The following is a 25837-nucleotide window of genomic DNA, read 5'->3' as shown; positions in this document are numbered from 1 at the left end:
TTCCTGACCAGGGGGTATTTTGCGATTCGGCACTGCGTGACTTTAACGGACAATTGTGCGGTCGTTCGACGCTGTACCTAAACGAATTTGACGTCCTTTTTTTCCCCACAAACAGAGCTTTCTTTTGGTGGTATTTGATCACCTGTGCGATTTTTTGATCATGCGCTATAAACAAAAAAAGAGCGTCAATTTTGCAAAAATAGCAATATTTTTCACATTTTTTTATATGAAATTCCCAAAAAAAAAAAGTAAAAATCAAAATTTTTTAACATTTTCGGCCAATTTGTTTTATGCTACATGTGTTTGTCCCTAGGGGCGTGATTCTAACTGTGATTGGCTGTGGCTTGGGCTGTAGGAACAATGATCAACGGTCCTACATAGTAGAACCGTGTGATCATTGTTTCTACACAGGGGAGAATGACATGCGGCTTGTTTACACTAGCCGCCTGACTTTCTCCCTCTGCAGCGGCGATCGCAGAGTGACCGGCGGACATCATGCGCTATAAACAAAAAAAGAACGTCAATTTTGCGTGCCGGTCACATGCGCGGGGGGGGGGGGGGGTCCGTGCTGCCTGGGAATCCAGAGAGTGCTGAGTTGAGCTGAGGGGGATGCGGTGTGCCGAGAACCAGCGGAGAGCGAGAGGGGTCCGGTCTCAGGAAAGCCTACACAGGTCGTGAGTACTGAGGATTGCCCCTGGGGGTCTGACTGAAGTGTTAAGAGGGGACCACTCCGGTGAAGGTTCTAGGATCCAGATATCAGCTAGCTGTAAAGGGGGTACCTAGGCTAAGGACCCTGAAGTGACAGAGGGGGTACCTAGTCAGGGGACCCTGAAGAGTAAAAGGGGGCACCTGCAGTGAGGGCCCTGAAGAGACAGTGTACAGTGTCTTAGTTGAGAGTTGCAGCCATACAGGATTCCACAACAGTCTACCTCAAGCCAGTGCAAGGCTGGAGGAAGAAGTTAGTGACTTTGCAGTGCAGCAGTGTTCGTAGTTCATTGTTCTACAGTCCTGGGTCTTCTGGACTCAGGTCGAGAATCTAGCACTTCTTTCAAGTCACAGTGTGTTCTGAGCGTCAGTGAGCGTTTGCTGGCGTCGGCTGGCGTTGGCTGGCGTCAGGACAGCGTTAACAGATATTTTCCTGAGAAGTCCCAAGTTGTACTTAGTTGAACCTAAAGGAGTATCCCAATCATTCCTTTCTCCCATCCCCTTAATTACAATAAAACAACAAAACAAAGATGCCGGAGTTGTCCATATCTCAATTCTCACACCCAGGGTCGCAGCTCACACAGGCTGGAGAGGTAACTGGTAACATTGGCAGACCCACATCAGGCCCAATGCCTGGAAAACCTGCTATAGTAGTTATTCACATTTTTAGCATACTTGCGTTAAAACATTTTATGCTGCGTGTTAATGTGCATTGGGTTAAAGGAGTTGTAAAGTCTGCAAGGTTTTCTATCTTAATGCATTCTATGCATTAAGATAAAAAGTCTTCTGTGTGTAGCATCCCCCCCAGCACCCCTAATACTTAATTGTGCCCCCTTTCTGTCCAGCGATGTTCACGAGTCCCTCGGCCATCCTGGGACTCTTCCTCCTGATTGGCTGAGATACAGCCATGGTGCCATTGGCTCCTGCGGCTGTCAATCAAAGGCAGTGACCCAATGGACACATGGAGCTGCAGCTGATTGGACACATGGAGTTGCAGCTTGGCTCAGGTGACCCCATAGCAAGCTGCTTGCTGTGGGGGCACTCGATAGGTGGGAGGGGCCAGGAGCAGTAACAAATGACCCAAGAAGGGGAGAATCCGGGCTGCTCTGTGCAAAACCAACTGCACAGGGGAGGTAAGTATAACATGTTTGTTATTTAAAAAAAAAAAAAACAAGACTTTACAATCACTTTAAAGGCAGTCCCTTATTTTAAATAGACTGCCTAATGCACCAAAAAAGGCGCAAGTAGTACGTTTGGCAGTGCACTACGCATGTAACAAAAATTACCAACCATAGCATGATGGTGTGAATGGGCCCATAGAGGTCTCTGAGGATCATTTTAGAGGGCACTGAGTTTACATAGGAAAGGACAGTTCAAAAAGATTTCAGGGAGTAGGAATTCTACCCATAACTATTAAAGCATAACTCCAATTTGTTGAGAAAAAAACATTTCCCTTCTTGGTGATCTCTGTACATTGAAAGGATTTTAGCAAACTTTGTTGCAGATTCCTACCTTTTAATATTCTGAAGAAATCCCTGTGTGTTTTTCTGTGTCCATGTGGGAAAGTGAGTCTAATGGGAGTGGTTTCATAATTATCAACCAGCTGCAGAAGCTGCAGGGCACTAATGAGGAAAGCTGCTGGGCCTGCATCCCTTTAACCACTTGTCGACCGCCCGCAGCCTTTTTACTGTGGCAGGGCAGCTCGGCTGCGTCCAGTCACGTAGTACTATGTGACTGGAGTGCATGTGGTTTCGGTGGCACGCACGTTTAGACACAGCGGGAGGTGGGCCATGGGAGGAGCGGCGACGATTGCCGCTGCCCTCTAGCGATCGTCCGAGAAACCGAGAGAAGACCCGTCTGCTTATGTAAACAAAGTAGGCAGATCTTCTGTCAGACAGGCAGAGGTCAGCAGTTTCAGCTAAGCTAAAACTACGATCTCTCTGTGCTTGTCACAGAACCATCCCCCCATACAGTCAGTAAGCATATTAGGCATACATTTAACCCCTTTGCTCAGCCCCAGTATTAACCCCTTCCCTGCCAGTGTCATTTATACAGTAACAGTGCATATTATTTAGCACTGATTACTGTATTAGTGTCACTGCTCCCCAAAAAGTGTCAAAAATGTTAGTTAGGGGTCTGATCTGTCCGCTGCAATGTCGCAGCCCCGCTAAAAATTAGCCCATACTAATAAAAAATAAATAAATAAAAAGTCCAAAAATCTATCCCGTAGTTTGTAAACACTATAACTTTTGTGCAAATCAATTAAAATATGCGTTTTGGGATTTTCTTTACCAAAAATATCTAGCAGAATACAAATTGGCCTAAAACATTTTTTATTGGGAATGTTTTATAGCAGAAAGTAAAAAATATGGCGTTTTTTTCAAAATTGTCGCTCTTTTATATGTTTATAACGCAAAATCTAAAAACCGCAGAGGTGATCAAATACCACCAAAAGAAAGCTCTATTTGTGGGAAAAAAGGACATCAGTTGCATTTGGATACAGCGTCATATGACCGCGCAATTTTCCGTTAAAGTAACACAGTGCCAAATCACAAAAAATGGCCTGGTCATTAAGGGGGTAAAACCTTCCGGGGCTGAAGTGGTTAAAATGTGTTCCTATTGGGAGTATCCCACCAAAAATTACAATTTTGTTGCAGGTGATGCAAGAAATCTGACTTGTATCATAGTGCAGACTGGGAAAATTGGTGAGCTAATCACACAAGCAGAAAATAATGTTTCTGGGGCTTGGTCAGTACACACTCTGAGTACAGAACAGCTCCAGGTAGCCATATTGCATTGCATTTTCAGACAATTACAGTGGCTGCAGATTAAAAAGGAAAGGTCATTTTTATTAACATTCAATTACAATATGACTTGTGTTGCAATTGTATTCACTATATTATTTTTTCTTTTTTTGCCATTTTTTCCCCCCACGATAGTGGAGTGACCCTTTTAAATGTTTTTTTTCCTACTACACCTACATATGTGGTACCTGTTTATCTGTAGCCCTCTCTTCTCTACAGCTGTTCAAAGTACAGAATTAATAAACCTTGCCTGAGATGTAAGAAAAAAGGGGGCGGAATGCTGAAGGTACACTTTGCAGAGCTCAGTGAAGAGAGCTGACTGGAGAGAAGGGACACACAATCCACTTTTCACACAGGAACAGAACTGAGGCTGTCAGTCAGCTAGGGGTCCCTCCCCTGTCACCTTTTTTCTCTTGGTGTCAGGAAAACTTGTCAGAAGTGATTCATGCTGATAGCAGAGGAATTGGGCAGGAGACAGAAATTACACTTAGTACTCTTTATTGAGACAAGTTCATGCTATAGATGGATATGCTTTTTTCATATTTCATATCTGAGGTTTACAACCACTTTAAGCGAGAGAAATATACTTTAAATATGAAGACCTTTGCAGTGTTAGGGCCTTGGTTCACTAGTGTCTCTGTCACTGGCAACCAGCAATCGAATTGTGTAAAAATCAATTCACCTTATGGCATCACTCTGTCCAGGGCTGCTGTTAGAAATCGCGGGGCCCCATACAGACTACCTGGCAGGGCCCCCCCAAGAAAATATTAAAGATATATTTAGCTAAAATTACAACAAAATCACTATTAGCAGACACAAATATAACATAACTCGCATAATTACTGCTAAATCTAAAAAAAAAAAAACGATGTTAAATAAAAAAGAAGATGAGATCAGAAAAATATACAGGCTGGGCAGTTGGAGCTCAGTGATCAGAGAGACAGAGAGAGAGAGAAACAAAGTTACAATTTACAAATAAACTCCTGAGCAGAGATAAGTGCTGGGAGGGGTGCCCACATAGGGAGGGGGATTAGTGAGGGACAACTGTCTCTTTCTCAACAGATAAAAGCTGATAGCAGGGAGAGGGACAGATCAGATTCAGGTGCTGGAGGAAGATTTCTGTATTTGTTGTCCATCACTAATCCCCCTCTCTGTGTGGGCCCCCCTGCAAGAGGGCTGGTGGCCCCCCTATCAGCGGCCCTGACTCAGTCTCTGCCCAAACCAGCAAGATGTATTTCAGAACAGCTCTCTCGCTAGCGATAGAGGTTCTGAAGCATTTTGGCAAGTGATGAAGTTATATTAATTAGCTAAAGTAGCAGCTGCATATCAGTGAATCGGCCAATGGGGAGGTGTTGCTAGTGGCAGAACGCCATTGTAATATAGCACTAAAAGTGTACCTGTTATATATACACATGCTAAACATGTTTCATTAAGCATATTAATAATATTGCAGACAGTATTTTCATGCCTTTTGAAATGTTGCCTTTTTGGCAGGTTTTAATATTGATTGAACACACTGTCAATATGTTTTAGATATTGCCTTTGTTTTAATGGTCACTCACCCTGTCTTGGACACTGTACATCTTTCAGGTTTTTAACTTTCATGTTGTTGCACCTTGGTGTTTTTACAAATGTCACCTCTTCGACTGATGATGGCTGAAGGGTGAATGGCCGTACTGTTACTTTGTACTTGCATGCAAACAGGAGCCCAGAAATTACAAAGTTTGAACCCTGCAATGAGAAATCCAAAAGTCCTCATTTAACTCAGGTTCCATAAGATTATTGTTTGCATCAGGAAAAAAGATGGTTTTCACTCAAAGTATAACACATTATATATTTTTTCCAAGTGAATTATGTATGAAAGCTAGTTACTGGCTTTGTTTACAAAGCAATTTTAGATATTTCCCAGACAATTGGGAACAATACATGCATTTTTATTACTTGGAAATAAAATAAATACATTATTAACCACTTAAGCCCTGGAAGATTTTACCCCCTTCCTGAACAGGGGGTATTTTGCGATTCGGCACTGCGTGAATTTAACGGACAATTGCGCGGGCGTGCGATGCTGTACCTAAACGAATTTGATGTCCTTTTTTTCCCACAAACAGAGCTTTCTTTTGGTGGTATTTGATCACCTGTGCGATTTTTTGATCATGCGCTATAAACAAAAAAAGAGCATCAATTTTGCAAAAATAGCAATATTTTTCACATTTTTTTATATGAAATTCCCCCCAAAAAAAAGTAAAAATCAAAATTTTTTAACATTTTCGGCCAATTTGTTTTATGCTACATATGTTTGGTAAAAAAAATCTCAAAAAGCGTATTTTGATTGGTTTGCGCAAAAGTTATCGCGTTTACTAACAAAGGGAAAGATTTTTGTCATTTTTGTTGTTTTTTTTTTTAACGCGTAATGGCGGCGATCTGCGATTTTTTTTTGCGGGACTGCGACATTGGGGCGGACAGATCGGACCCTTGACTGACATTTTTGACACTTTTGGGGTTACCAGTGAAATTTCTACAGTAATCAGTGCTATACATATGCACTGTTACTGTAAAATTACACTGGCAGTGAAGGGGTTAACTTTTTTTTGAGAGGGAGGGGCTGTGTGTGTCCCTAGGGGCGTGATTCTAACTGTGATTGGTTGTGGCTTGGGCTGTAGGAACAATGATCAACGGTCCTACATAGTAGAACCGTGTGATCATTGTTTCTACACAGGGGAGAATGACAGGCGGCTTGTTTACACTAGCCGCCTGACTTTCTCCCTCTGCAGCGGCGATCGCAGAGTGACCGGCGGACATTGGGTCCGCCAGTCACGCGCGCGGGGGGGTCGCGCGCGCTCGCTCCCTAGACCCTCACAGGCTAGCGACGTAGATATACGTCACTTTGCCTGTGAGGGGCTGACTGCCGACGTAAATCGTCGTTAGGCAGTCGGCAAGTGGTTAAGACTTATCTTTTCATTGCACTTTTTTTTCATTTTTTATGTAATTTTTATTATTTTCCAAGAACTTCCAAAGTAATATAAGCAAACAGAAAATTAAATAAAATATAATACAATTACAAAGAAGAAGCTATAACAAGCAATCTGAAGTACCAATATGTTCCTTTTAATGTTTCAAAAGGTTTGGGTACCGAAATAATATCTGATTTTGGAGATATTATTATATCCTCACATCCGAACACAATAGGTTATTGCCTCCTCGGGAACCCACAGGACCAGCTAAATAAAAGACAGCCCCTCCCCCACTGAAGTGTTCGATAACCTAGCCTGCGACAGGCCACTAGTGAGGAGTCCTGTGCTGATGTGAGGATAGGCTAGGAAAGGAAAAATACGGTAAGTATTTGATAATAATTTTCTGACCCTACCTCACGTCAGCACACAATGGGAAATTACAAAGCGAAAAAATGGGTGGGAGAGAACACATGAAAAAAAATTGACAATCAAATAAAAGCTGCCAAATAAAAATTTAAAATGTCTCATCCCAAACTTTGCAGAACTTGCTGACTGCACGCCTAGCTTGTAAAGTCGAATGAAGGGCTATCTTCCAGTCAAAAATCTTTTTGGAGGCTGCTTGTGCCTTTATTATAGCGTATTGCAGCAGTTTAAAATTGCGATGGGGGAAACGAATGGTATCCTGTACTGCTGGAACTGTGGGTTCAACAGGAATGTCAGGTAAGAAGGATGGATGGAAACCATAGTTTGTGAAGAACGGAGATTGCCCTGTAGCAGAATGTTTAGCATTGTTGTATGCAAACTCTGCCAATGGTAGTAGGGCCAGTGCTGTATCTTGGCCTAGGCCAACAAGGCCCAGGCCTAGGGCAGCACTTTGCAGGGGGGCAGCAAAAAAGCTGCACGATTAATGAGAAAAAAACAGCCCCCTCCCGGCTCCCCCACTAAAAAGGGTCCCTGCCGGCTTGCGCTACACTTTTAGTATAGTGCCAGTCTTATAGGGTGAATTGGGCTGGAGGGAAGGGTCCAGGAGGCAAATCAGTCTGGCACCCCCATAAAGCGGTCACACCGCTAGCTCCTGGTATGATATGATGGTATGATGATGGGCACTGCTGAGGCTGACCTTCTGGGAACTGATGAGGCTACACTGATGGGCACTGATAGACTGTGGTTGTGGTCTGTGGGTTACAGATGACAGGGCGGGTCATAAACAGGAAGAGGTGTGGCCTTTACAGGAAGGGGTGCGTCTTATTTAAATTAGGGGGTGCACAAGTTTAGTCAGGCCTAGGGCAGCACAAAACCTAAATACATCACTGAGTAGGGCCACCCAGTCATCCTGGACAAATGTGGTGAAACAATGGATATACTGTTCCAACGTCTGGTTTGTCTTTTGGGTTTTTTCCATTAGTCTGGGGATGGTAGGCGGAAGACAAGGACAGCTCAATCTTCAACGCATCGCACAAGGCTTTCCAGAAGCGGAAGGTAAACTGGACCCCTCTATCCGAAACAATATTTGCAGGAACCCCATGAAGCCTAACAATCTCCTTAATAAAAACTTCTGCGGTCTCCTTGGCCGTGGGCGTATTCCTGGGTGGCAAGAAATGGGCCATCTTATATAGATGGTCAACGACCACAAAAATGGCAGAACAGCCTTCTGACGGGAGAAGCTCCACTATGAAGTCCGTGGCGACCATCTTCCAAGGCCTGTCAGGGACTGGTAGTGGCCTGAGCAGGCCCCCACGCCTTGTTTCTCACAGACTTGCTCCGGGTACAGACGGTACAAGAATTCACGTATTCCCTGCAACTCTTTTCCAGATCTGGCCACCAAAATGTTCGTTGTAATAGATCCAGGGTCTTATGAGGGCCAAAATGGCCCGCCAGAGGGTGGTCATGGCATAACCCTAAAACCGTCACTCGGACCTCTTCAGGGACAAAGATCTTGTCTTCAAACCATAATAACCCATCTCTGGGTACCAGGGACACCTCAGGGAGACAGAGACTCTTTGCAGAAGCTTGCTTTATATGGGCCATCAGGTTGGTCTGTAATAATAAGAAATTACAGACAGGATGGTGTCAGATACCGGAACTTTCTTGGGATCATCAAACATGCGGGAGAGCGCATTTGGCTTGACATTTTTAGATCCTGGCTGGTAGGTAATATGGAAGGAAAATCTCAAGAAGAACAGTGCCCAACATGCCTGATGTGGCCTCAGCCGTTTAGCAGCTCTTAAATACTCAAGATTTTTGCCTGTAAAGATGAGGATAGGATGTGTTGCCCCTTCCAACAAGTACCTCCATTCCTCAAGAGTACCTCCATTCCTTAATGGCCAGAAGTTCTCGATTGCCAACGTCATAGTTCCTCTCTGCTGGGTAAAGTTTACGAGAGAAGAAGGCTATAGGATGCATGAGATCTTTAATACCCTGCCTTTGCTAAATAACTGCCCCCTGTGGCCACTTCTGATGCATCTACTTTGAGGAGATAAGGAAGGGCAGGATTTGGGTGACTCAGGATGGGAGCAGTTGTAAAGAGCCTTTTCAAGGTTAGAAAGGTGGTCTGGGCTTCAGGAGACCAACTGAACCGAGTATTCCGCTTTGTGAGCTGTGTAATGGGGGAAATAATGTCAGAAAATCCCTTAACCTCCCTGGCGGTATTCCCAAGTGTTGCTTGGGGTTAACTTTCAGTATCAAAAGTGGTAACCCCGAGCCACACTTAGGATTACCCCAAAATGTTACTCACCTTTCCTGTGATTCCTCGCCGTCCTCACACTCTCTCCCCGCTCTGTGCATGACCGATAACCGTCACTTGCCTTTCGGTTCCCTTCCCTGCGAGTGTTGCAACGCAGGGGGTGGAACCGGCGGGAAAATTCAAAAGTGTAAATACACAAATGACATGATACAAAGCTGTGATCCTAACGGATTACACTGTATCATGCCATTTCAGCACAGGATTGCATCTGGTGACTTTTCCAGTGCCCTGCCTGTGCTTTTCCAGTGCTTTGTGCCTGGAAAATTTTGAACGACCATAGCATCCAAAAAGCGTACTTTTTGCGCAAAAGCGATTTTAGACTAACTGTAAAACAGCGACAGCGAAACGGAGTTACTTGAAGAACTGAGCGATAGCGATTTGTGGGAAAATTCGTCATCAGGTAAGGAAAGTGACAACAACGACGATTCTGATGTCTCTTTCTGGCACATAGCTTGTGGAATTTGGGAAATATATCAAAGGATTCTTCAGAATTTCCAATGGAGCTACAGTATGTGCCAGAAAGAGACATCAGAATCGTCTCTGTCGTCACTTTCCGTACCTGATGATGAATTTTCCCATGAATCGCTAACGCTCAGTTCTTCAAGTAACTCAGTTTCGCTGTCGCTGTTTTACAGTTTGTCTAAAAGCGCTTTTGCGCAAAAAGAACGCTTTTTGGATGCCATGGTCATTCTCAATTTTCCAGGCACAAAGAACTGGAAAAGCACAGGCAGGGCACTGGAAAAGTCACCAGGTGCAATCCTGTGGTGAAATGGCATGATACAGTGTTATCCATTAGGATCACAGCTTTGTATCATGTCATTTAGTGTATTTAAATTTTTTAAATTGCCGCCGGTTTCACCCCCCTGCATCGCAATGCTCGCAGGGAAGGGAACAGTAAGACAGGTGCCAGCATTGGCTGAGCACACAGTGGGAGTATAGGGGGGGAGGACGGCGGGGGATCGCAGGGGAAGGTGAGTTTTAAAATGTAAAACAACAGATTTCCATGCAAAACAATGTACCGCTTTTAGCACAGAAATCTGGACATAATCAGACCGCCAGGGAGGTTAATAAACCTCCTGAAGAAGTTGGCAAAACCTACGAAGTGCTGGACCCCCTTCTTGTCTGATGGGGGTGGCCAGTCCAAGATGGCTGAGACCTTTTGGGGATCCATCTTAATTCCCTCAGTGGAAATTATGATGCCTAAGAACTGAATACTTTGGCGTTCAAATTCTCACTTCTCAGGTTTGGCATATAGTCTGTGTTGGCGGAGTCGGCCGAGGACGTTTTTGGCATGTCCCCGATGTTGGTCCAGGGATGCAGAGAAAATCAAGATATCATCCAGGTAAGACGATAACAAAGATATCTAACCAGTCTCTGAAAATATAATTTACAAAATGTTGAAAGGTTGCAGGGGCGTGGCAAAGGCCGAAGGGCATCACCAGATATTCAGAATGTCCAAACCTGGTGCAAAACGCTGTTTTCCACTCATCCCCCTCACGAATACAGATCAAATTATATGCCCCACGTAAGTCTAACTTTGTGAAAATGGAGGCTGATCTCAGTCTTTGGAAAAGTTCTGGTACCAGGGGAAGAGGGTAACGGTTCTTGACCGTGATTTTATTTAGTTCCCGGTAGTCCACACAAGGGCGGAGAAAGTGGTCCTTTTTCTCCACGAAGAAGATTCCTGCCCCTGCTGGGGATGTAGTTGGACGAATGAACCCCTTCTTTAGATTTTTGTCCATGTATTCTTTCAGAGCCTCTAATTCCCATTCTGATAAAGGGAAGATCCGACCAAATAGAATCTTGGCCCCAGGAAGTAGCTCAATCGGGCAGTTGTATGTACGATGAGGAGGAAGAGTCTCGGCCCCCCGTTTCCTAAAAACATCCAGGTAGCCGTGATAAGGCTTAGGCACAGCAGAAAGCAGATCTGTGTCAGAGTCCAAACAGAATAGGGTACTGGAAGGGCTGAGAGACCGGTAAACAGGAATTTAAGCAGTAATCAGACTGAAACTTTATAGTTCCTGACATCCAATCGCTTTTCGGGTTGTGGGCCTGCAGCCATGGCAATCTCAGGATGACCGGAAATAAAGGAGAAGCAAAAGCATCCAGGCTTAGTAGCTCTTTGTGGCCTGAAGAAGTGACCATAGGAAGTGGAGGGGTCTCCTGAGTCACAGGTCCAGACTTAATATAAGACCCATCTGCAAGAAAAAATGGAAAGTCCTTGAGTCTTGGTTTGAAGAGGGATGTGTTGTTTGATGGTGAGATCAATGAAACAGCTGCACGCTCCAGAATCAATAATTGCGGTGACTGGTATTGTACCTCCCGGGAGCTGAAACGATACAGGGAGAGCTAAGTGAGAAGCACTGGCAGCGGATGCTGGATAACTTGAAGGAGAGATGGAGAGAAACTTAAGTAATTTTGCTGGGCAAGAATGTACGTAATAGCCGGCTTCACCACAGTATAGGCAGAGGCTATTCTGTTGCCGGCGGTGCCGTTCTACAGCGGTTAGAGTAGACCGCATAACTCCAAGCTGCATGGGTTCTAGGGCATCTGGTGTGAAGTTAGCAGGAGCCGGGTTGGCCGGAATGGGCCTGGTGGAAGTGACGTGAGCCGGAGTTGCGAACCGGGGCATCATCCAGACCGGGCAGGGGTGCTGGGCAGACCTTTCCGCACGGCACTCTCGAAGCCGGCGATCTATCTGGATAGTCAGTGAAATCAATGCCTCTAGGGAGTCTAGAACGCCAACTCAAGCTAACTCATCCTTCAGACCCTCAGATAGGCCTCAGCGAAACTGGTGACGTAGCGCTGTATCAGTGCTCCACTGTCTGAAATCTGTGACATACTCCTCTACTGCTCTGCGGCCTTGCTGGAGTGCATGAAGAGCGGCTTCTGCTGTGGAAGTATGCTGTGGATCATCATATAACTGAGCCATGGCACCAAAAAAGGAAGTCAAGGTGTCTAGATGTGGGCTGCGCTCTTCAAGAAGTTGATGTGCCCAGGACTGGGGTTCATATAAGAGTAGGGAGATGACAAATCCAACCTTGGTAGCTTCCAAGGAGAAAGTCCGGGGCTGCAGTGAGAAATAAAGTTTGTATGGGTTACGGAATGCCCTAAATTTGCCCCGATCTCCCGAAAATTGTTCTGGTGTAGGAACCCTGGGTTCAGGTGGTAGCATCGCCACTGTGGGCCCAGAGGCAGAACCTGTTGGTGACGTGGAACTTGAGGGCACTGAAGAAACAGGAGGGTTCCCAGGGTTAGTCACAGAGTGCAACCGTTCCTCCAAGTGCACATAGCCATCCTGGAGTGACATGACGGTTTGAGACAATGCCGCCAAGTGCTGGCAGATCTCATCCAAAGGAGAGGCCCCTCTTGCAATCTCCAACATGGCTGTCTTGTATTGTAATGGTGCGGGTGGCTGAGCCTGACGTGCAGAGGTCGCCTAGCGGAATCCCGTAAAACAGGAACACGGATGAGTCACTCTGGGGGTAGACATGGGCTAGCCCGAGGTGCGGAGGCTAAGTGACAGCAGGTCTTCACCAGAGCCTATGATGGTGAGGATGGATTTTGCTGCGTGCTGAACACCAGGTCACGGTCCTCAGGGTCGCCCCACCAGGAGGTGAACAAGTCCAGAACCGGAAGCAGATAAGCTGACAAGAGACAAGGATAAGGCAGGAGAGTGGTCACAGGAACGAGCCAAGGTCAGGGCTGGCAGCAAGGAGACGAAGTAGTGGACAAGCCGGGAGGTCAATCAGGAAGTCAACAGGATACAGCAGGTTCAGGATCAGGAGTACAGGTAAAGCTTAAGACAAGACAGCAAGGAATGAACAAGTGTGTCAGTCACCTTTATATAGGCCACGTATGGCACGAAATTGTGACGCTATTGCGTGCACGCGTTCGCGTACGCGCATGCGCATTGGCGAACGCAAGTTTGCCATTAAATGGGAATGAGTGAATTTGCACATGCACGTTCTCGTATGCCCCCCTTGATGTCACCGTGCGTTCCTTACACCACCATTCTATTGTTTTACTGTACTGTATGCTATTATAATGTAATGTTTTATTGTTGCTGTGTTTTTCACTGTTAACCATCTTTTACTTTGCAGATACCACCATTCTATTGTTTTACAGCAATGAATACTATTATATTGTAATGTTTTCTGGTTACTGTGTTTTATTGTTAACCATTGTTTGCTTTGCAGGTACGCCCATCAGCTGCAGCACTGATTTGTTTATTCTGACAGCAACAGCGTTTGCTCTCAGCATGTACATAAATCAATGATTGCAGCGCTCTAGGAGGTGATTTCACCACCGCAGTTAAAAAAAAGAGCATATATATGCGAAGCATAGGGGATGTGGTGGATACCGAGGGCGGATCTCCCCAATGCTTCGCCATATATTTTTTAACACTTTTCTTGGCAGAGATTTTTTTCATCTACATAGATCAAATGGAGGAATCTATGTTCTTTTTTTTCGCTCAGCCCATGGACTGAACGAAAAAAAAAAAAAAAACATTGCATGTATGCCCATCATTAGAAGTGGGTGGATGCTGGGAGGTCTAATGGTGGGCATACCACAAATTTTCTGGCAGAGATTTCTTCATCCACATCACATTTATCGACGTGATTGGAGGAATCAGTTAGGTTATCTTTTTTCATGCAGCAAGGACCAGCAACATACTAGTACATTGCTGGACTTTGAGTGGTCATACCAGGATGATGCCTGCTGATTTAGGCATCATTTTGGTATTGTTTTTTACATCCAGCGGTCTGTTTTCATGTAAAAGCAATCCTAGTGGCTAATTAGGCACTACCCTGCTTTTACAAGCAGTGGGAGGGGACTCCCCCCCCCCCCCACCGCCTTCCACGGTTTTCTCGAGCTCTCCTGTCCCTCCGGGTAACCCAAGACTACAGCCAGTGGTTCCATCAGCTGACCATAGAGCTGATTGGAGACCAGAATGGCTCCTATTGTCTCTATGGCCGAAGATATCGGAAGCTACAAGCTTTTAATGACTTCGGTTTCGCCAGATATAATCAGCGCCATTGGGAAAGCCTCTTATCACACCAGTGGTCAGATGCTTTAAGGGCAGAGGAGTCTAATAGACCACAATTTTTTCAAAAAAGAGTACCTGTCACTACTTATTGCTATCATAGTGGATATCTAAATTCCCTGTGATAACAAACAAAATGATGAAAAAAAAAATATGAAAGGGAAGGTGTCAAAATAATATAAAAAAGCAAAATAAATAATTGAAAAAAAAATAATTCAAGCACCCCTGTCCCCCCGTGTTTGCATGCAAAGGCCAACGCAAGCATAGTTCTGGTGTCATATGTAAACAGCAATTGCACCATGCATGTGAGGTCTCGCCGCAAGTGTCAGATCGAGGGCAGTAATTCTTGTAGTAGACCCCCTCTGTAAATCTAAAGTGGTAACATGTAAATGCTTTTAAAAATGTATGTAGTTTGTCGCCGCTGCACGGGCGTGCACAATTTTAAAGCATGTCATGTTTGTTATCTCTGTACTTGGCATAAGATAATTTTTTATATTTTACCAAACAATTGGGCAATAAATAGTGTATTTGTGCATTAAATTTAAAAAAAGTGTTTTTTTCCCAAAATAAAGCGTTTGGAAAATCTGTGCGCAAATACCGTGTGACAAAAAAAAATTGCAACACCCATCATTTTGTTCTGTAGGGCCTCTGATTTAAAAAATATATATAATGTTTGGGGGTTTAAAGACATTTTCTATGAAAAAAATATATATTTTTTCATGTAAACAAAAAGTGTCAGAAAAGGCTTGGTCTTCAAGTGGTCAGAAGAGAGGGTGATGTGTGGCATAAGCTTCTAATATTAGGCCGCTTTTTGGAAAGTAGACACTCCAAGCTATTTGCTGAGAAGCATTTTTGAGTCCATGGAATATTTTATATTTTGCCACAAGTTTTGGAAAATGACAATTTTTTTCTTTTTTTTTTTAAACAAAGTTGTTACTAAATGATATTTCTCTTTTGTTAATCGACAGACACAGTGCTCCATAAATCATAACTACTGGGTTATATTGCCTCCTCCAGGAGTAGGACTAGGCAGAAAGAAAAACCCCTGGCTATGCCCATGGGCCGTCCCCCCCTTTTTGCTCTAGGTAATTAATCTGTCTAGTCATTAGTAAGGACCTAGGCTCCTGGCTGGGATCCCTGGTCCTAGCAATTTTTTTCTTCTTCCTTACATATTTTTTGTTTTTTCTCTCGGGAGATCTACAATCAATTGCCGGGCTGGGCAACGGGCTGGATAATCTAGATCAAGTGGTCCCCCCAGCGCAGCCAGTGAGCACATGCAGATCCCAGCTACAGGCTAGGTCGGCCGCGACATAGCCTCACAGACAGAGGCTGGCCCATGATTTAAACGTCTCGCAAGGTTGCATACGACCGGGCCTGGGTCTGAGTTGCAGCGGTCCCTTGGCTGACAGCTCCCCTACTTCGGTGGTGAGGATTGTGTCTGGAAAGGTAAGTACAGTCCCCCCTCTCCCCTTTTGGCGTTTTTTTTGGGGTGGGCACGGGTAACCTCCAGGGACGGTCGGACCTGCCTGCAGGTTCCCTCCTCCCATTCTTAAAATCCCTCAGTGAGCTGGGATTCCCCCACTCCCTTTCCCCCTGTGTGGACCTGGAGTCTGGTGGGGGGTCCCAGGGCAGAGGATGCAGCGGGAACCCCTGGGGTCTCCCCCACTATCCCCACTCTGTAAGGGTCATGGGATAGTGTGTCCTGCCCTGGTAGACTGGAGAGTCCCAGTGTAGGAGACCCTTAGATGCATACCCCACTGTTTGCAGTGTGGGTATAGTGCAGGGGGGTCCCAGTGCAGAGACCGGTGCAGAGTGCGCAGCGGAGCTTCCCCTAATGTGTGTTCTACCCTCAGGTTGGGGTTCCCATGCAGAGGGTCCAGCATTGCAGAGGACACAGGGAAGATCCTTGCAGGTATACTGTAGCTAATGAAGAAAGGAAAACGCTGCTCCAGGTGTATAGTGTGTAGTAATTGCCAGGAGATAGGATATCCCATAGAGTGCTGGCCCCGGCCCGCCTCCATGGGAACACTTCTAGAAAAAGAAATAGCCGCACATCCGGGGATTCCAATAAGTTTCAAATACCTTTAATTCCAAAATGTTGCAAGTGATGACACCAAAGACACCAACATAAAGTCTCGTAGACGCGTTTCACACATACATCTTGTGCTTAATCGTTACAATGACAGTAGCTGACTATAGATCTTAAATAGACCGCCCCAATGAAAACAGGTGTACCGGGGGCGGTGACGATAAGCAGTTGTGCACAACTCAATTAATCACCTAGCCTCAGCCCCAAAGAGCATCTCAGTGGTGATTTGAATATAAAAATCAAGCTGAAGGTCCAACCCTTTGTGTATACCGTGAACTCACCCATACACACAAAGACATGGACCAACAATCACATAGAAAAACGTTCAAAAAACGTTCAAAAAAACGTCTAAAAAATACCGATGAAAATGATTGGAAAAAATGTGAATACATACAACGTAACAAACAGAGAAGAAAAATGACTATAGCAAATATAAGAACCTTTGTATAGTATGTGTATGCACCTGTATGCCGGTATACACCCGCACACACCTGAATACACTTCGTATATAAATATACAAAAATAGGCACATAAAATCATTGTGTTTTCCATATGGTGTACTATCACCACAGAAGGATGCATGAACTCATGCATCCATTTATACATTACAAGGAAACTATCCCCAACATATTAACCATGCGGACACATGTAATCCAACCAAAAGGAAAATTAAATCATAATGTAAAATATACACAAAAAGTTTTTTTGTGGAAATGTGCCCATACAGAAATGTATGTGGATATCGGAACACCAGCATGATCATAAATATGGGAACATAGATATTGTAAAAGTACATGGCATAGAGCAATGTGAAAAGAGTAAAAAGGAAGGGAGGATGGGGGAGGGGGAAGGGGGAGGGAAAGAGGTGAGGGGGGAGGGGGGGGGGAAACGAAGAGGGGGACTACCACAACACATGACTGGATATGTTATCAGATCTAAAAAAGTACCTGGATCCCAAAATAGTGGGGGAAAGGAAACCACTAAATTTACTCATAAAAATGGCTAACATCCCACTCGAAGTTAAGTCCGAGCGGGATGCGACTCTGCAAATGGAAGATCCAAAATACTTCCTTACCTCAAAGGGATCGAAAAGCATCGCCCCCTCGCCTAGGTGTCCTGACCTATTCAATGACTTGAACCCGCATGGCTGTTTTGTCCCTATTGTGGCACCCATTGAAATGGTGGACACATTTTTTTTTTTTGTCCTACCCTCAGATTGGGGTTCCCATGCAGAGGGTCCAGCATTGCAGAGGACACAGGGAAGATCCTTGCAGCATACTGTAGCTAATGGTGGCCATTTCCCTTAGTCTGGCCTGTCTCCGGTTGGCTGCCATGTTTGTGTAGCCCGATGATGTCACGGGGCCATTTTCCCTTAGTCTGACTGGTCTCCGGTTGGCGGCCATGTTTGTGTAGCCTGATGATGTCATGGGGGCCATTTTCCCTTTAGGCTGGCTGGTCCCTGGTTGGCGACCATGTTTGTGTAGCCTGATGATGTCACGGGGCCATTTTGTCTTAGTCTGGCTGGTCTCCGGCTGGCGGCCATGTTTGTGTAGTCCGATGATATCACGTGGCCATTTTTCCTTGGTCCAAGAGACGCTGGAGACGACTGAAGCCTTGTGGGGATGCTGAAGCTCCTCCTCTTCTTCTTCCTCCTCAGTTTGCTCTTCCTGTGCCTGGGACATATGACCAGGGATGGTGTCCATAGTGATGCTGGGGCTGAATTCTTGGTGCTCCTCAGATCGGTAGGGTGAGTCCTTGGGGGTCCCTATTATCTTGCTCTCTGCTGGTAGGTACCCTGGGTGTCAGGGGATCCTTTAGTGGTGCCAAAAGATCCTTTTTGTACTGCAAGGTCTTCCTTTTCTTTTGGAGCCTCAGGATCACATCTCCCCCACTGACCCCCCTCATGGAGGTGGCAGGTCTCTCGGAACCTTAGCTTCCCATGGTTGCACTGATGGTGGTCCTGCAGTCCTTAACCACTTGCAGACTGCCTAACGACGATTTAGGTCTATGTCGCTAGCCTGTGAGGGTCTAGGGAGCGAGTGCGCGCCGCTGGAGGCGCGCTCCCGCTTGCTCACAGACCCCCCCGCGAGAGTGACCGGCGGACCTGATGTCCGCCGGTCACTCGCGATCGTCGGTTACAGAGGGAGAAAGGCAGGTGGCTAATGTAAACAAAGCCGCCTGTCATTCTCCCCTGTGTAACAGCACAGATCATACGGTCCTGCTATATAGGACCGTTGATCTGTGCTGTTACACCACTAGCCATATCCAATCACAGTAAGAAACACGCCCCTAGGGACACACATAACCCCTCCCTCTCAAATAAAGTTAACCCCTTCACTGCCAGTGTCATTTTTACAGTAACAGTGCATATGTATAGCACTGATTACTGTAGTAATGTCATTGGCAACCCCAAAAGTGTCAAATGTCAGTCAAGGGTCCTAAATGTCCGCCGCAATGTCGCAGTCCCGCAAAAAAAATTGCAGATCGCCGCCATTACTCATTAAAAAAAAAAACAATAAAAATGACAAAAATCTTTCCCTTAGTTAGTAAACGCAATAACTTTTGCGTAAACCAATCAAAATACACTTTTTGTGATTTCTTTTACCAAACATATGTAGCAGAAAACAAATTGGCCTAAAATGTTAAAAAATTTTGATTTTTACATTTTTTTTGGGAACTTCATATAAAAAATGTGAAAAATATTGTTATTTTTGCAAAATTGTCGCTATTTTTTTGTTTATAGTGCATGATTAAAAAATCGCACAGGTGATCAAATACCACCAAAAGAAAGCTCTGTTTGTGGGGAAAAAAAGGACGTCAATTTCATTTGGGTACAGCGTCGCATGACCGCGCAACTGTCCGTTAAAATTACGCAGTGCCGAATCGCAAAATAGGCCCTGGTCAGGAAGGGGGTAAAATCTTCCAGGGCTTAAGTGGTTAATGTCCTGGGTGGAAGTGGCGTGTGGGCAAAGGCCCAGGAGGAAGCATCCCCCACCTTTCCCTGTTCAGTCTGTCTCATCTGATTCTGAGCCTGATGCGGCCCGTCCAGGGGGGCTTAATATCACACCCCCAGATCCAGCAGCGAATTAAAAAGGGCTGGTGGATGCACTTATCACTGTAGTGCGTGAGACTTTAAAAATAGAGGATGCGGCTGATGTAGCCAAGGATGTGGCTGTGTCGTTTGGTACGCATAAGTCACTCCGCACTCCAAAAGTGCTTCCTTATGTGCCTTATTTTGACAGGTTTTCCTGTAAGGAATGGGAACAACCAAAATTACCCTTTGTGGTCCCCAAACATTTTTCTGTAAGTTACCATTTTGAGGAGTCACTTTTAAAAAAGTAGACTAGTCCACCAGTGGTGGACCCTCCTGTTTCCAGATTGAACAAAGCTACCATGATCCCAGTAGAGGAATCCCTGTCCTATAAGGACTCGGCTGACAGGAAAGCAGAGGCTGTGGCACACAGCATGTTTTTCTATGGATTGTTCAACATTGTGGCCAGTCTTTGCCTCAGCCCTGGTGTCTCAGACCCTAACTGAATGGGCCAAACTTTTGCGCCAGAGCCTGGGGTGTAAGCAGGTCCCCGCTGCTTATGTTGATTTAGCGGACCAGGTGGTCCATGGGCTGCAGTTTATTTGTGATTCAGGTTTGGATACAGCTCCTGTGCTGTCCAAACTTTCTGTTTCAGTGGTGGTGATAAGGCCTGTGCTGTGGCATAAGAATTGGTCCGTAGACCAAGCCACAAAGAAAGCTCTCATTGATCGGCCCTTTCAAGGTGATCACCTTTTTGGGGCTACCCTGGATGACATCATTAAGGGTATCACGGGGGGAAGAGTACCTTCCTGCCATAGTCTAGGAAAGGGAAGGAGCCTCGTCGCAGATGGGGGCCCTCCTTCACAGCAAGAAAATTATTTTGTGCTTCTGGGATGGAGAATAAGGGAAAAAAAACTTTCAAATCTTCCCCGGGAGGTTCCAAGCATCCTTGTTCTGGTAAGCCTAGAGCTAGCTTCTCCGGAACAAAGACAAGACCCCTTTAGCATGAAGATCTGCCCTCACCCTTTTTTGGGGTGGGGGGACATCTTTGCTGGTTTCCGGCCTTGTGGACCTCCTTCATAAGCGTTAAGGGGATCCACAAAATTATTATTTTAGGGGTACCCAGAAAGGGCGACAAAGCTTGTCCTTTTCAGTTTTTTTAGGTCCTGTGCAGATTTCATTCCTGCAAATGTTCAGGTGATTTCTAAACTACCTAAGATCCCCCCTATCCCTGTCCAGGAAATTGATTTACCTAGGTCTGATTCTAATTCTGACTAGGGTTGTTCTTCCTCTGGACAAACTTCAGGAACCACAGGCCATGATTCACCGGATGTTGTAACTCAGATAGTTCCCTCTCCCATTTTGCATACAGGTTCTAAGTCTGGTGGTATCCACCTTCAAGACAGCTCTGTTTGCACAGTCCTACTTGCATCTCCTTTAGCAGGTTCGTTTCCACAGGAGGATACCGAGGTTTGTGGCAAGATCACAAGCTCCCCTGGCAGAGGCCGCAGGCAGGGTCACGGTAAGGTCAGTATAATCCTCGGCTCGGGCGTCTTCCGCAATTCCTGCGAGGAATCAAGGGAGGGGGATCTTCCAATCAGTCTGGTGGCCATAAACGTCCATTCGGGGCTTCCTCCCAGAGATGACCAGTTGTCCCAAGGACTGATCTACCATCCTTTACAGTGGCTAGTTTTAATGGCTTAGCTATTGAAAGCCAGGTACTGAGGGATAGAGGTCTGTCTGGATTAGTGATTCCTACTATGGTGAAAGCAAGGAAGTCGTCTTCCAGCACGATATACTATTGTACGTGGAAAGCATAAATTTCTTGGTGTGAGTCGATTGGCCCTCATCCTCAATCCTTTTCTGTGACTCAGATCTTAACCTTTCTTCAACAGGGCGTTGATCAGAAGTTGGCCTTGAGTACCATCAAAGGGCAGGTGCCTGCCCTGGCAATCTTCTTTCAGCGACCCCTAGCCATGCACTCTTTAGTTCATACCTTCATTCAGGGAATTTGACATGTGGCTCCACCTGTACGGTCTCTTTTGCTGCCATGGGATTTAAATTTAGTACTTTCTGTTTTCCAGAAACCTCCATTTGAGAATATTCTGGAGATTCCCTTGCCTACGTTATCCCAGAAGGTGACATTCTTGATGGCTTTTACCTCGGCCCGTAGGGTATTGGAATTGGCAGCATTATCCTGTCGCAGTTCCTATTTAGTGGTCCATAGGGATAAAGTGGTTCTTTGTCCCTATCCATCATTTCTGCCCAAAGTTGTCTCTGACTTCCATTTGAATGAGGACATTGTGTTGCCTTCTTTGTGTCCCAAGCCGACTCATCCCAAGAAATTTGCTTTGCATACCTTGGCTGTGGTTCGTGCAATTTTGGTGTATCTAGCAGCTACTGAGGTTAGACTCGCTTTTTGTGGTTACGGACGAACCAAGAAAAGGGCTGGCCGCTTCTTCGGCTACCATCTCCAGATGGATCAAACAGAAGGTGACTCAGGCCTATTCCATTAAAGGTCAGGTTCCACCTTTCCCTGTCACGGCGCATTCTAATCGGGCGCTGAGTGCTCCATGGGCCTTCCGTCATCAGGCATCATTATCGCAAGTTTGCAAGACAGTCACTTGGCCGTCAGGGCATACCTACACAAAATTCTATAAGGTAGATACTTTGGCATCTGTGGACGCAAAGTTTTGCAGGCTGCTGTTTCAAAGGGGCTGTTCCCTCTTGAGGGGTGTTTTTCTTAAAAGTTTTATTTTTCAGATGGGGCTCCTGTGACCCCCGGTTAAGGTTCCTGTGTCCTGGTTAAGGGCTCTTATGTTTAGCCTTGGGTTATTTTCCCCACCCCTCATTTTCCTTTTGGCACTACTTTTGGATGTCCCAGTAGTTATGATTTATGGAGCGCTGTGTCCTTCGATGAACGAAAGAGAAAATGGGATTTTTGTACTTACCGTAAAATACATTTCTCTGAGTTCATCGAGAACACAGCACCCACCCCTCTATTGGAGTTCTGATACTTCTAATACTGCTTGCTACTACTGTAAACTGATTACCTAGAGCAGTGAGGGGGGTTATATACCAAGCTGAGGATGGCCCATGGGCCGTAGCCAGGTTTTTTTTGTTCGGTCTAGTCCTACTACTGGAGGAAGCAATATAACCCAGTAGTTATGATTTATGGAGAGCTGTGTCTGTCGATGAACCCAGAGAAAGAGATTTTAACAGTAAGTACAAAAATCCCATTATTCATCACACATGCCATGGGTATATATGGAATTACAGCCCAAAATTTGTGGCAAAATATAAAATATTCCATGGGCTCAACATGCCTCTCAGCAATTAGCTTAAAGTGTCTACTTTCCGAAAAGGGGTAATTTGGGGGGGTTATTTTTCAAAACACCTGTGACAGAAAAAAAATAATATTCAATGGACTCAACGTGCCTTACAGAAAATTCCTTGGGGGTGTCTACTTTCCAAAAAGGGGTAATTTGGGGTGGGGTTTTGTACTGCCCTGCCGTTTTAGCACTTCAAGAAATTAGAGAAAGTCAGTCAGAAAGTATAAGTTGCATAAATTCCAATATATACACCATAGTTTGTAGACGCTATAACTTTTGCACAAACCAATAAATATACGCTTATTGAGATTTTTATTGATATTTTTTTTTTTTTTTTATCAGACATGTAGCTAAATACTTTTTTGCCTAAATGTATGACAAAAATTGAGTTTATTGGGTATTTTTTTAAGAAAAAGTAGAAAATGTAATTTTTTTTCAAAATATTCCTTCTTTTTTTTGTTTATATCGCAGCAAATAATAAAAACCGCAGAGGTGATAAAATACCACCAAAAGAAAGCTCTATTTGTGGTAAAAAAAAAGAACATAAATTTTGTTTGGGTACAGCATTGTATGACTGCGCAATTACCAGTTAAATTCACGCAGTGCCAAATTACAAAAAATGGCCTGGTCATTAAGGGGGTAAAACCTTCTGGTCCTTAAGTGGTTAAACTGCTGTTTCTGGCAGGCCCTACTCTGCTCCGCCCCATCTGCCTGCCCTCTGTGACATCATCCACCGCCACTGTCAGACTGAAAACAAAGCTAGGAGAGCGATGCGGTTTGCTGCCTATACAAGACAGGAAAAAAACAAAGGGAAAGGCCATTGGTGACTTTTCAGAGCTTACTAATACCACACCTGTAGAATATTGGAGCTGTTTAAGCAACATTGCCCATGGCCCGGTACACAGGGCAACCTGTTTCAGGAGGGTTTACCATCCAACATTCAGGGTCTTCTAACTCCATGAGAGGCTGAACATGGAGGGGCGGTACGGTAGGGGGAATATACTTGCAGCAACTAAAGTTCTTACCAACTGTAATCAACAGATGGCCTGGAACATGACCAAAAAATGAACACTTCAGTGGGGGAGGGGCTATATTTTATTTAGCTAGGAAGAGGTGGTCCCGTGGGTTCCAGAGGAGGCCTTGACCTATTGTGTGCTGACGTGAGGTAGGGCCTAGGAAACAGTATTTTTAAATTCAATTCAGATATTGTTCTCTGTAATTCTCTGCGCAAGAGCACTCAGACTAGAAGGGAATAGTCAGCATTCATTAGCCTAAAACTACATCTAGTCTAAACTGCAAGGGGTAATTGCTCATTTAGATCTAGGGAAATAATAAGATCCTGGGGAACAGTAAGAGAAAACTTACTCACCACAGCATTTTCTTCCCCATGCTCTACCGATCTAGGGTGCTGATGGCATCAAGACCAAAGCAGGGTCCATAGTCCTTCACTGGACATGAGGGTGCTGTAAGACAGTCTGCTGCCAGAGCAAGAGGAAGCACTATATGCCAGAGCAGTCGGGGATCAGTAAGTAAAAGTGTTACTCCTCTCCCCAAGACAAAGCAAACAATTAACCCCAGTGCTGCCCCACTGCAAGGGACAATGGTAAACTTTCCCGAAGTTGGGCTTTAAAGTGATATTAAAGTCAGGTTTTTTTTTTGGCTTAAAAATAACAAACATGTTATACTTACCTGCCCTGTACAGTGGTTTTGCACAGAGCAGCCCAGATCTTCCTTTTCTAGTGTCCCTCACTGGCACTCTTGGCCTCATCTCGCCTGTCGAGTGCCCCCACAGCAAGCTGCTTGCTATAGGGGCACCTGAGCCGAGCCGCTGCTCTGTGTATACATTGAGACATGGACCCGAAGCTCGGCCTCACCCCCTCTCTCTCTCCTCATTAGCTCACTGACTTTGAATGACATTGCCTTGGTGCCTGCTGCTGTCTCAGCCAATAAGCAGGGAGATCCCCATATAGCCATATGCTCTTGTGCAAAATTTCTGGATCGAGATGGGGCATAGAATGCATTAGGATAAAAAACATTATGCCTTTAGAACCATTTACACCCAGCTACGATCCGGGAAAAACAAACGGAAGGGGATCTGTTCCCTCGGTCTGGTAGGATCAGACTGCCCATAGAGCAGAGTGGACACGGACCTGTCATCTGGCCGCTCTGCTCTGTGGATGGATCCCCTGCTGAGAAAAAACAGATCTGGCCCATATGAAAGAGGCCTTTGAGGTACATACCACCCTTTTATGCGAAGATGCAATCATATATTCCACGTTTTCCTGAGGCGACAGGACTATAATAGGTTTCCTATACCCTACACTGACGTCTCACCTGAACAGTTGCTTTTCCTTCAGGAACATTTTTATTATTCTCACATGACACTGGTTTCCATTTTATCAAATATGTTTTGAATTCCACTTGGTTTTCTGTGGACATAAACATATATGTTTTTGATTAATTATCATTACAGAATGCTTGCTGTCTTCACAACCCAGTATTTCACATAGCAAGCTGACACGGTCATTTTTAAAAATAAGGTTTTTGTACCTTAGATCAAGGGGTTGTTTGCATGGCAATGTCCACAACAACAACATAATAATGTGTGATATCAGCCAATTTCATTAATCCCATACTTTCATGACCTAGTCAAAATTTTGAAGCATAAAAATGTAACCACAAGAAGAAAAAGGAAATATATTTAATATATATGTGAGTGTACTGACTTTCAGGAATGATGTGTATTGTATACATACAGTACAATTGTCAACCTTGGCACAATGTAGATATGCATATGTCATGCTTGATGGTCTGTTGGGGAAGCTGAAAATCACTAAAGAAGTCAGAGTTACTACAGTGATAGCTGCAAGCTTCCAGGGCTCGCTCAGACTCTGTGCGAGCAACTTCCCCTCTGCGCACAGAACACAGGGAGTAGAGTGCTTGGAACCACCGACAGTAATAGAAATCCTTGTATCTTTTGAATGATTCCCTATTGGATGAGGTGGTAAGAAGAGGTTGTGACATCACAATCTCCACCACAGCAGAGAACATTTTTTATTTACTGAAAAAAAAATACAAGGCGTTCTATAAATGGTGGCAGTGCCAGGCAAGATACCCTCTGTGTTCTGGATG

The 25837-nt window shown here is 45.0% G+C and overlaps 1 protein-coding gene across 1 annotated transcript in view; it reads right to left on the bottom strand.

Moving 5' to 3' along the window:
• LOC309551334 (anosmin-1-like) overlaps positions 1-25837 on the bottom strand; it is a gene marked incomplete at its 5' end in the record, with an annotated part of 67135 nt that overhangs the window by 10260 nt on the left and 31038 nt on the right. Inside the window, 2 exons of the mRNA XM_082251883.1 lie at positions 5072-5240; positions 25040-25134. Coding sequence (XP_082108009.1) covers positions 5072-5240; positions 25040-25134 — 264 coding nt within the window. The remainder of the gene's footprint in view (positions 1-5071; positions 5241-25039; positions 25135-25837) is intronic.

The sequence above is a fragment of the Pelophylax lessonae genome, assembly GCF_965119305.1.
Source record: "Pelophylax lessonae genome assembly, chromosome: 3".
NCBI classification, from domain to species: domain Eukaryota; kingdom Metazoa; phylum Chordata; class Amphibia; order Anura; family Ranidae; genus Pelophylax; species Pelophylax lessonae.
This window is presented reverse-complemented; position numbering and strand designations above follow the sequence as displayed.